This window comes from Macrosteles quadrilineatus, unplaced genomic scaffold, assembly GCF_028750875.1.
Source record: "Macrosteles quadrilineatus isolate MER2022 unplaced genomic scaffold, UCM_ALF_1.0 Scaffold_1__1_contigs__length_201487025, whole genome shotgun sequence".
In the NCBI taxonomy this organism is placed as follows: domain Eukaryota; kingdom Metazoa; phylum Arthropoda; class Insecta; order Hemiptera; family Cicadellidae; genus Macrosteles; species Macrosteles quadrilineatus.
The window spans coordinates 198,616,493-198,629,063 of NW_026542594.1; the positions used below are offsets into that span (position 1 = coordinate 198,616,493).

The following is a 12,571-nucleotide window of genomic DNA, read 5'->3' on the forward strand; positions in this document are numbered from 1 at the left end:
TAAATTTTGGTAGTAACCTTAGGATTTTGATAGCAAACTTTTTACTTTAGGTATTTGTTATTTCAACAGAGAACAGTTTGAATTTATAATACAGTACATGAAATTTTAAATAATAATCTTGTAACGTTTAAAACATTGTACAAAAATGTATTCATGCGGTTATTTATATCGGACTTCAATTTATGCTTCAAAACGTGATGGCAAACGAACGGCTTCGATGCACGATGACGCATGAATCACTAATTTATCAACATCCCAAATAACCAGTTGAGGTGGGAACCTAAATCTCTTATTACTCTGTGTGGTGTGCTTCAATGAGACGAACAATTATATTTAACAAGAGTAGATGTGTTCTAATTCATCATCTCTGATTGGCTGATGGGTGTTATGTCTATTACACAGCCGAACTTAATCTCGTCTTCTTTATAATGGACCGTAGTCGACAGAAACTGTAATATTTTTCATCCTCTTATTTTAAGTTTTAAACATGATCATTTATCGTTATAATTTACAAACAACAATCACTCACTTACCAATTCAGAGCATGCTTATAGATTCAATCTTGGGAATTCGGAGTATACTGTGATGGAACTCAACGTTTGAAGTTCATGGATTTTTCATTGATAGCGTTGTTAGTTTGTATATATACACTTATTTTTTACAAATAGCCTTAGATATTATTTTTTGGGCAAGTATTTCGTGTCTGCGTCTGTGTTTGTAAATGCAGTGTAACGTAGTTGGCTATTCATGTAACGCATAATTGGTTAGTAACTCGATTCTGATTTGATCCTATTCAGGCATAAACTGGCAATCATAGGATTTGAAATTAAATCGGAGAGCTAATTTTGATGGCTCCAAACTGAACCTGGTAGTCCTTGATCATTGGACTAGAATAGCCTTGTCTAAAAAAGCAACTAGATTTATTTAGTCAGTAACAAATTAACATATAGATTTTAGACTAATCAATCAACCATCTTCAGCAAAAATTTAGTAACCAAGATGATTTATATATTACAAAGTGACACAGTACATATAAGACTATTAAAGGTATCTAGATATAGCTGAATCATCAAAGAGATTTATATTTTACTGTTTTGTAATTGAAACTGGAAGCTTAAAAACTATTTCCGCAACGTTCCAGCTACGTAGCGTGTACCTATCCTATGTTGTTGGCACTAACCAACACAAATAAGGGATCAGCTTGGAAATTCTGAAACGCCATAATTCTTTTCGAAAAATGTCTCAGAAGATTCTTTAACATAGAATTCAATTTCCGATTAAAATGTATCACCAACTAAACTGTATCACTTACAACTACCTACGATGCCTTCTTCCAAGTTCCAACCTCTTTCTCAGTTCGTAGAACTTTTATCAACTTGATCATGTTGTCCCCAGGCATCCCTGGACAACCCAGGCAACATCCCCGTTGTTTTGTCCTCGCCCTGTCTTCTCTACCAGACACGTCTGGGTGGACACCAGGAGGAACTCTCCCTGCCGCTGGGGATGGTCGTCAACGCTGTATTCAAAAACCAAGGATGGCTATACGTGCAGGTGCTTTACCACCAATTCTACCAAGATAATTTTTAAGAGATTGTATTTCCAAAACCTATAATGTAGCTAGCCATTTTTCAAAAGACTTTGACACCTTCTTTTAACTTTGAATTTTCCACATGGATTTCAAATGCTTCAACTTGGAACGTACAAGGCAAAGGGTTCAAAAACAAGGTCTTCCGCTGTCAAGGTGTTCCATTGACAAGCTAAAATCAATGAACGACATGGCCCAGTAAAAGAGTGATCCATCCTGATGAATTTGAAATGGAAGAGCCGAGATTAGTTTTTTACCTACCGACTGAGCCGATTCACCTCTACTTCACTATAGGTCAACCGCTTGGAAACGAACCTGCGCGCTTATGGTAACAGCATTAGCGCGCAGGTTCTTTTCTAAGTGGTCGACCTATATAAGCTAATCAATCCGTAATTAATTAAACTGTGCCAAAGCATCAAGTATTATAGGTACTTAGGTTACAAGGAATGGTGCCATTCGATTAGTAATGTTTGTTGCCAAAGCCTAACTTGATCTCTTTCTTTCTTCAGACACCTCACGGAGAGGAGGGTTATGTCCGCTACGCCGCTTGCCTCCCCTTGGGTATTTTACCACCAAGGACACCAGCGCCATGCTGGGAGACACACACTGACATTTTCCCCATGCCACTAGGTAAGTGATGTGATACTCATATATTACTTTCTGACACTATTGAGCTTTTACGTTCACCATAGTTTCTGTAGCAAGCGTTATTTCCGCTTAAAAGTATTTAAATTTGGCTTTGATTCATGAACTACTTTTTGTATTTTAAAAATACTTACACAGTCACAGTATAACAAAATAACGAAGCCAGATACTTGGTTGTACTTAAGGAATGAGAAACATACACGACAGGTCATATTGGAAGAACCTTAAAGAGTTTAGAGACGAGCTGTTGCAAGAGTTACCACCCCTAAATACGGGAGCCAGTTTCCATACATTTTCTTGAGCTCCAGCTTCTGAATTTTTCGTTTTCATTAGTAGAGTTCATAATTTTTCATAGATAATGTTACCAAATCCTAGCCAACTGTTCACTGAAGCAAATCTTTAGATTTTATTGCAACTTGAGTGGATCGTGAATACTAACCAAGTGATTTATCATAGACTTTGCTCTATTAGTTCTGTGTATCACACTAAAAATCAACGAGTTCCTTTATTTTAAAAGAATCTAAAGATACACCCTTCATAGATTCTATATTTTTTCATATTATGACATAATTATGTCTTTTAACCCTCTTCTGGTTGAGTTGTACAAATTGAACCAAAGAACATGTATAGTTTAAGTATTTATTTTAGTTTATAGTTGAAATACATCAGTTTACTGGATTAGTTAGAACAAAACCCATAGTTACATGATAAAGTTATATTTTATTGCTCCTGAACCTTCAAATACTAATTTTGTTCTGAAACTCCCAATTTCTTACTATTTACATAATTGTTTTATGTTTTGTAGGAAACCGCACGGACGTGGACAAGGTCCGCAGTGAGTGTGGCGGGGTGCGGACCAAGAAGCACGACGGACGAGACACGATGTCGGCGTGTGGAGAGCGGAGTGTAGACAAGCTGTATCTCCGAGCAACGTCTGCAAGAGCGAGGGCGGGGGCTGCCGCTACCACCAGACATACGCTTTTAGTGAGGAGGCTTATTCATTGCAAAGCAATAATCCCATATTTCTAGGTCACGAATAGAATAGAAACGGGGTGGCTCATAAACATAAATAAATTACTTCACTCGCCCGAATGTCAATACTAATAGCAGTTCAGGTTTATGGGACCTGTCCCTTTATCCTTCGTCTACCTGGGAATGGGCCGGACCCCCGGACCTGTCCCAGGCAGATAAAGGGTCTGGAGCAGTTACCATCATATAGATTATAAACCCATCCTTTACAGTTACCTTATCATTCTGCCTTGTTCACAGGTTTGCAGTAGTGACTATGAGGCGCGCGGACGCAGCACACTGACCGTCTCTAAGGGAGACGTCGTGGCCCTTATCAGCGGACATGTCAAGGACTGGTTCTACGTCAAAGATAGACAGGGCCAGGAAGGGTTCATCCCTGCAGCAGTCGCCGGCCACGGGTTCCTATGAGTAGGAAAGAAATGTCGAATCTAGGACAAGTAGTATGTTCATTCTGGGACATAGTACGACAATGATATTCTTAGTCAAGCCTTGTACGTTACTTTCAACTTAAAATTGACATGTATATAGAGATTAAGCTGTAAATTAGTGACTGTATTTAAAATAATTTCTTGAAATGTTATTGTTAGCTCTTGTTTAGAAACAAGATTTTAAAAATAATAAGTTTTCGGTCAAATAGCTACTCGTTTACAGAACATATTACCATTATAGTCATAAACATATCTTTATAAGTCTGGTGATTAAAATATACTAGTGAACCTGTGCGGCTCAATGCCCCGCAAAATAACATATGAATTTAGAAAACAAATTCATCGTGTTATATATTTGTATCGAATTTACTCGACGTCGAAAATTAAATACAGTAATAATAAAGCCTTAGAAGGGAAGCAGTCCAGCCATTTTCTAGCTGTATGTGTATTACATTTAGTAAATTAATAAGTGTTCAAGTTCAAGTGTGTTCCTAGTTATTTTTTAAAGATTTTTAAAACACATTTAACAAAACATTTGATCATATCAAACCAATAGGCCTATGAAGCATATTTTGAGGGTATTACAATGCTGTTTGAAGAATATACTTTAAAAATAAACACTAAAAAAACAATATGTTAATCACAAAAGCACTTCCACGAATACTACGATTTTAGTCTTAAAGTTGCCTTCAGGAAGATTACCCTGGTCAGAATTTTCCGTAATGAATATGTTTTTGCCAAAGATAACATAAATTAGCATTTTTCCATTTTAAAAGGTAACTTAAGTTTGTTTCAGACGGGCACATTTTTATCCTCGAAATCAAAATATGTCCCCACTTACTTGTCCCAGTTAAGACTTTACATTCTATTAAGTTGTTAACCATTCTGATCACATGAAGCCTTGTGCCATTAAAATGAGGACCATTTTTATGTATTAATATTCCACATCAATAAAACCACTGCCCCATTTTATTAGTCTAATCTGTGTCTTGGCAATCCACTGACCTCTATATTTAAAAACTCAGTTGGATTTCTAGATGGGTGTCTCCGCCTTCGTCTGTTTTCGAGGACCCACTCTTCTTCCTCTTGGCATACTGACAAATTACCTAACTTGTCAAGTTCATGTACTAATTCATTAATACTGTTAGTTTATAAAGAAAATTAGATAAAAGTTACTTGGCTCGGTGCTTTCATAACTGCAAACTCAAAATACACCCAGAAGTAAAAAAGACTCAAGTTATTGGTTAAAAAAACTATGTTTGTGTAACAACATTATTCACATGAAGTAGATGATTTTTTTATTTGTCAATCAGCTGTTTTGTTTAAAATGATTTAATAATGTCAAAGATTTGTGATTTTAAATATATAAATTATTATAGTAAAGTTTTCTAAATCATGGTAACTTATTCTCAACTAAATTTGACTATTCCCAGCATTAAAATAAAGTAGGGCATATTAAGACCCATTATGGGTAAACTTTTAAGGTACACAATCCTTGATTGAAATGTAGTATACATTAACAGTCATAACACACAGCAATTATTTTAGTAGACTTTGACTATTTTCAAGTAACAAACATATGTTTCTGTAAATAAAAATCATCTTCCATGTTATCCTTATGGAGAAATATGAAACTTTAAAGGGCCCCAGGGCCTCACTCTCTAATTATTTCCTTAAAAAAAGAGTTTCCTGCACAACTTCACGTTACGCTCTTTCCAATGACACCAAAAACATGACAATCGGTTCAGTAGTTTCGGAGGAGTAATTGTCACAAAAAATCTGCTTGCGTATTAAATAAGTACTAGTGGTCGTCCTGTGGTCGAAACTCGACCAAAAATAATTAATGTACAGACTTCTCTATTTTCTCCCCACACTGTAAATAACACATGTGATTTGAATTTCTTCCATTTGTTTTGATTTTCTGTTTACATTTTGTTGTTATTTCGTCACCATCATGGCAACCCATATGCTCCATGTTAATTTTTTGAAGTTTTCAAATTAATTTTTTGTGCTTATTTGTTAGCCTATTTTAATATTTAGAGGCATTCTGCACATCTACAGGAAAATATCTTTCCAACAGTATCCGTAGATTTTTTCTGCGATGCACACGACCTGAGAAAAAAGGTTTTAAAGAAACATGCTTGCCTATTAATATATAGATAGATAGATTATTAAATTATTTAGACTCACATTTTAACAAAAACATGGCGAAATTGTATTGTATTCTCATCTTTGTTTTAATCAACCGATGTGTTAAAGATGTCAATGAGAATAGCTTTTAGTTTTAGACAACAGTGTGTTCTAGCTTATTCTGTAAATCGCCTAAATTACCTTCAATAATTATTTAGCATAACGCATAATGTGAATAATATTTTGTACAGGTATTAATTTATAAACTTATTTTTACTTGTCATCTGTATGTTTATATTGATGTGTATGAGTAGAATAACAATTACTGTATTGATATTTCAACAACGAAGAAAAGATGTACTGTAATATGATAATAAACCAGGTTTCCTCTATTGTCTTGTGTTTTGATAATTATATAATCTTGCCACAGTAAAATTACTGATGTAATATAATAATGTGAAATTGCAAAATGGTTTGACGTTAGTTAAATTCAAGGAAATATCAATTCAGTAATTAAAAAAAATAACTTCATCTGCAATGTATCTAACCTACTCCATGCGTTGACATTTAATTCAAATAGTCAATGACTAATCATGAAAATATTATATGGACATATTTAGCAAATACACATTTTTATTTGCACGAAACTACTTGCACCCAAGAACCATCTAAGTTAAATTAAATGTCAGCACTGTGCGTCTCTTTCAATGTTTCAAATATATTTTCAACTGGTGGTCAAAATAATTAAATCTTGTACAAACTGGAAAGTCATAAATTTGAGTCTCATACTTGACCATGCTCCTCCTTCCTCCTTATTAACTCCAAAAGAGTATTCAAATTTCCTCTTCATTTTGCATTTCCTTTTTCATTCCTTTTCTTTTTCCTTTTCCTTTTCATTTCTTTTTCATTTCATTCAAATTTCCTTTTCATTCTTGCATTTACATATACATATTACTATTTTAGCTTATTGAGGACTTTTTTTAGATGTTTGCAGCCTCTTTGAACTTTGAACTCGCCATTTTGTATAAACCAAATTGTGTTGAATGGAATATATTAACCTAATTATGGTTTGAACCGATACAGTTTAAGAATTAACTCTAATGATGATTTTTGAAGAGGCAGAACCGGGACATGTATACCTACGTACTACCACAGACAAAAAGAATTAAATATAGACTGTCAGCCATGCTGTGGTTACCATGGTTATGGTTACCATAGTTAAGTGGTACTGGCGCACACCACTGGGAGCGCCGTGTAGTTTACGTAGCACGTACTCCGTAAGTACATGGTGCTCCCAGCGGTGTGTGGCGGAACCTATGGTAACCATAGCACTGCTGACGGTCTATATTTCGTTCTTTTTGTTTATGGTACTACCTGTGTTTCTCTTCGCTGCCTAATAAACCGGGCCACATTATTCTTTTCTTAGTTCCTTGTTAACAAATTACTTATGGACTTAGTATAACATCTTCAATGTTATCTTGATTGGCTTAGTAACCTCATTCTACTGGAGTCGTAACGCCCCTTTTAGGAACATATCCCCCCGTTTTAAAATCCCTTACATAGTTCATGGAGACCAGAGGTAGGAAACCCGTGGAAAATATAGAAGAGAGTAATGAGTAACCATTACCAAATTGTGTCAAACAGGGTTTGTCTTGGGTCTCAAATAAACCTTAGAAATGTATACAACGGAGCATGTAAGGTAAGTGTACACCACTTTCAAAAATCTCATTAGTGTTGTGAACAGTATTACATCCTCGGCTCACATAATTAGATTTTATAAAGGTGGGGAACCCCATCGAAGAAACTGATAAATATGAAAGTACAGCATGAGAGTCCCGTCTGTAAAAAAAATAATTAAAGAATTGAATTGTATCTTCCTTAAAAAAAAAAACAAATGGCCCATTTTGTACCCATGATAATGGCCTTAACACAGAAACTTTAAGATGATTTTGAGTAGCAAACTAAAAACTGTCTAACCTAATCTTACTACAATATTTGTATTTTCCTGTTAAATTTAAAATTAATAGGCTACATCTTAATTCCCTTAAAAAATATTAGGTGTAGAATCCGTATGGATCTAAAATCGTCCTTTCTGAATGCGGCTCTTTTATATTTGGTTTGATTTTATTTAGCTTCACTTATAATTTCCCTATACAGTATATTGATTTGAACATTTTAAAATCAATATCATTAAAACACGTAAAAGGCAGAGCTTTGGGGAGCCCTCTACATAGTGTTAGAAATCGAATTTAGCAAACTAATACGAGTAAAATTGTTTATCCTTTTAGCAGCTTGATAATTTTGTATTCATGTAACTCATGACCTTTAAAGATTGTCTTGCGTTTTACAAACTTAAATGTTTAAAATTTATCGGCCTTGGGTCTCCCTGACCAGACCCTCGACTGTGGTATTTGCTCCATCTAAAAATTGAGGATGGGTCCCGATCTGCGGATCGGGAATTGACTACCCACCTGCGAATTATATTTAGGATGGAAATGTTACCACAGGGTCCAAGTTGAAAGTGAACTCGAGTTGCTGAGCTGCCGTGACAGAACAAAGACTCATCATTTCGCACACACGCACCAACCAAAGGCAAACGTAACGTGTTATACCGTAAAATGTGTTCAAAAATTATTAGCAACCCATCTCCTATCTTGCAACATCTTACATCTTACATACATCTTACATACGTCCTCTTCATCGCAGTCGTAGAGACTGGAGAATCGTCATTTACTACTTTCTCACTTCTTCTTATAGTAGCCCTATGTAGTAGTTGTGGTCTTCATAGAACTCCTTTACACTTTACTCTTTACTCTTTACTGGTGTTTACTTTACACTTTAGGGATGGTATGGTCTTTGAAGGAGGTAGTTTTTTAGTGCAGCAGTGAATTTTTTTGTGTTATTTATTGTTTTGAGATGTTGTGAAAGTAGGTTGTAGAGTTTTGCTCCCATTGCAGTGGGGGTTTTGTTGGTTTTATTTAGTCTGTTTTGTTGGGTGTTATAGTTTGATTTTGATCTGGTGTTGTGGTTGTGGCATGTTTGTCTGGTTTCAGGCGGATTTTGTTTTATGAAATTGATGGTGTCAAATATGTATTGGGAGGTTAGGGTTAGGATTTGGTGTTTTATGAAAAGGGGCTTGCAGTGTTCAAGGTAGTGGGATTGGTCTATGATTCTGGCTGCTTTCTTTTGAATGATTTTAATTTCTTTTAATAGGCTTTCGCTGGCACTTCCCCATGCAATTAGGCCAAATTTCAGGTGTGAAGCGAAGATTCCATGGTAAGCCATCTTGGTGGTTTCTTCGTTAGTGATTTCCCTGAGTCTTCTAAGGGCATAGATAGCTGATGAGAGTCTTCGCTGGAGCCCTTCCAAGTGGGGGTGCCAGTTTAGTTGCTGGTCTAGAATGATGCCGAGGAATTTGGTTGTGGGGTTGGCATTTGTTGTGTCTTCTTGGGTTGAAGGATTGTTTGTTGGTGTGAATTTCAGGCAGACAGTTTTAGATTCGTTGATTCGGAGATTTAGGCTATTGCAGATTTTTTTTTGCTGTGTCTATTGTTTTTTCTGTTAGGTTGGGTGTTGGTGTGCCCGGGACTATGATGGTCGTGTCGTCGGCGAACATTATACATGTATTGTCTGCTGGTAGGAGGGTGGGGAAGGTGTCTATGTAGATCAGAAAGAGTAGGGGTCCTAGTACTGAGCCTTGGGGTATGCCTTGAGTGATGGTTTGCAGTTTTGATCTGGACTTGGTAATGAAGTTGCCACTTTGGTGTTCAATTTCAATGAGTTCTTGTCTGTTGTGGAGGTAGCTTTTTATCCAGTCTAGAGCTTTGTTGTTGATGTTTAGGGCTGATATTTTTTGGAGAAGTAGGTTATGGTCTAGGCTGTCAAACGCTTTTTGGAGATCTAGAAATATGCCGTTTGCTGTTTTTTTATCCTCCCAGATATTGGTTATGGTGTTGCAGAGTTGAGCCAAAGCGGTATTTATGGATTTCTTTTCTCTGAAGCCGTGCTGGTTGTCGCTTAATAGGTGGTTGTTTTCCAGGAAAGTTATTATTTGGGAGTTGATTATTTTTTCCAGATATTTGGATAGGGCCGGTAATATTGAAATTGGTCTGTAGTTTTCGGTTAGGGTGGTATCTCCTTTCTTGAATTTGGGGTAGACCAGAGCTTGTTTCATGGCTTGTGGAACTGTGGCTTGTATTATGGAAGTATTGATAATATTTGTCAAGGGAGGGATCAGTTCATTCTTGCAGTACTTTAGGATTTTGTTTGGGATTTCGTCCAGTCCGCACGAAGATTTTGGAGGAAGGATTTTGAAAAGCTTATTGAGTTCATGTTGGGTGATTGTTTTGAAGGCAGATAGATGTGGTTTCTGTGTCATGTCCGGTTGAGTGGGATCAGATGCTTTGTTGAGGTTTGGGTTTTGTAGTGCGTGGTTGCCGATGTTGATAAAATAGTTGTTGAAGGTGTTGCAGATCGATGTTGGGTCGGTTATTTGGCGTCCATTAGAGTTGAGGGTGATATTGTTTACTTTGTTGTCTGTATTTGATTCTTTATTTATGATGTTCCATACCGTCTTATTTCTGTTGGGGGCATTGTTTATTATGCTCATTGTATGTTCAGACTTCTTCTTTTTTACATCTAGGTCGTATGCTCTTTTGAAGTTACTGTATATTTTTTTGTCTTCCTCACTGCCGCTGAGCAGATATTTGTCATGGGCGGTGTCAAGTAGTTTTTTTTAAGTTTGGCTGTAGTTTCATCCCAGAAAGTATAATTTGGTTTCTTCCTTAAATTTATGTTAATCTTCGGCATAGTATTATTTATTTCATATGTTAGGATATTTACAAGGGCATTATATTTATCGTCGACTGATTGAGCTGTGTAGATTTCACTCCAGTCACATTGGTTGAGATTTATTTTGAGCTGGTCTAGTTTGGTTTTTGTAATAGGCCTGACTTGTTTCTTAATGGGTTGGTTTCTTAGGTTGTGGCGGTTTGTTATGGTGCAGCTGATTCCCAGATGGTCTGAGAAGGACATTTTGTGGGTTTTTAGGGCAGTGTTGTGGAGTCCTAGATTTGTAAGGCAGATGTCAATACTGCTGACCGAGGTGGGGGTTATTCTAGTGGCCAAGATGTTTCCGATCTCTAGGTTGTGTTGGTCTGCAAACGCTATTAGTTTCAGCGTGTCTGGTTCGTGTGGGCGTAGGATATTTACATTTATGTCTCCCAAAAATATAATATCTTTATTTCTTTTGGAGTACATTTCCAGGAAGGGATCTAGGTGTTTGGTAAGTTCTTCGATGGGTTTAGAGGGGGATCTATAGGCTCCAATCACTGTTAGTTGTTGCTCAGGCAGGTGTATGGCAACCAGTTCTGAGGCAAGTTCCTCGCAGTGTGGCTTGGTGTCGATTTCTGAGTAGAATAGAATAGAATAGAATAGAAACGTCTTTTATTTGAAGCGGTTTTCAGTACATAAATACACTGCTTTTCAAAACAACTCAAGTCAGGTACAAAGTCTGCAATACAATAACAAAAGAGAACAAATAATTTAACTAAAACTAATTCAACCAGCCTATATTTACAAATAAAGTTTTTTTGTTTCTTGTCTGAAAGCCTTATAACTTAAATTTTTAAAAATTTTTATTTTTTAAACTACTTATTTTTTAAATTTTTAAATGTAGGAGTTGTTATTTGATTTTTTTGAGAAGATGGCTATCCCTCCCCATTTATGCAATATCCTTGAGAAACTCGTAGTTAGGGAGTAGTCAGGTAGATTAATTTGGTTGATGTGTTCTTCTGTTAGGCCGTGTTCGGATATAATGATAATGTCTGGGTCTATTAAGCTGATTTCTGATTCTAATTTACTTAGTTTACTGTGGAGCCCTCGTTGAATGTTGAGGTGAAAGATTTTTATTTTTTTGGAGTGATTTTTTTTTGTGGATGTTGTTTCTTGGATGGTTTTGGGGTTTTTGGTGTGGTGGGTTTGGTGAGGTACATTTTCGGTTTAGCTTGGGGCAGGAGGGGGGGGGAGTTTGTACGTTTTTTGAGGACAGGGCCGGTTTTAGGTTGCTGGTATTTATTGTGGTTGATTGGGAGTTGATGGGTATTTGTTGGTCGGTGGAGTCTTCCTGGGTTTCTTCAGTTGGCTGAGGGACGTTGTTCTGGTGTTGAGGGCATGGGTGTTCACTAGTTGGTTTGTGGCTGGGATGGGTGGTAGGATCGGTTTCCATGCTAGGCTGAGGTGGGTTGGTGAAGAGAAGTTTGGCTTTTTCGATGATAATGTTAGAGAGAATAGTGGCGCCTTTACGGTTGGGGTGAATGTTGTCGGGTCCATAGCAGTCTTCTTGGCAGGCTAGGCTGGTGTCAATGAAATTCAATTTGAGCTCATTACACATATAGTTTAGTGCAGCATTTGTTTCCTCTATGTGTTTGTCTCTTATGTCCCTTCGATACATTATGCCGTTTACAAACCATTTAGTGTGTGGTGATTTCTTTTTGGCAGCCTCTATTGTCAGCCATAACGGCCTCATAACATGGTTGGGCGTTTTTGAGTGTGCCATATTATTGGATCCAATATTTATAACTATTTGGTCAGGCAGTTTATCTTCTTCGCTTAGGTATTGACTCAGGTCTCTTATGATGGCTCCAGATCGGACTTTGGTTAAGACATCAATCTTGTGGTTCTTTTTATAATGCTTGCTGCAGCTCTTAGTGTTGAGTCTCCGATCAGTAGTGTACTTTTTTTGGGTTTCTGGCTG

At 36.7% G+C, this 12,571-nt stretch overlaps 2 protein-coding genes across 3 annotated transcripts in view; one reads left to right on the forward strand and one right to left on the reverse strand.

Moving 5' to 3' along the window:
• Positions 1-6,209, forward strand: part of LOC128983491 (uncharacterized) — a 43,578-nt gene extending 37,369 nt beyond the window's left edge. The window contains exons 4-7 of one of the 2 annotated variants that reach the window (XM_054402790.1): positions 1,396-1,551; positions 2,095-2,215; positions 3,036-3,214; positions 3,500-6,209. In XM_054402790.1, the coding sequence (XP_054258765.1) occupies positions 1,396-1,551; positions 2,095-2,215; positions 3,036-3,214; positions 3,500-3,667 (624 nt within the window). In that variant the 3' untranslated portion in view covers positions 3,668-6,209. The remainder of the gene's footprint in view (positions 1-1,395; positions 1,552-2,094; positions 2,216-3,035; positions 3,215-3,499) is intronic. The other variant, XM_054402791.1, reaches the window with a different exon arrangement.
• Positions 6,210-9,337: 3,128 nt separating this feature from the next.
• On the reverse strand, positions 9,338-12,268 carry LOC129003879 (uncharacterized). The gene is made up of 3 exons (XM_054432212.1): positions 11,884-12,268; positions 11,075-11,225; positions 9,338-10,511 (listed from the first exon to the last, which is right to left on the reverse strand). Exons 1-3 carry the CDS (start codon positions 12,266-12,268, stop codon positions 9,338-9,340), a joined length of 1,710 nt encoding a protein of 569 aa, XP_054288187.1.
• Positions 12,269-12,571: the final 303 nt, after the last annotated feature.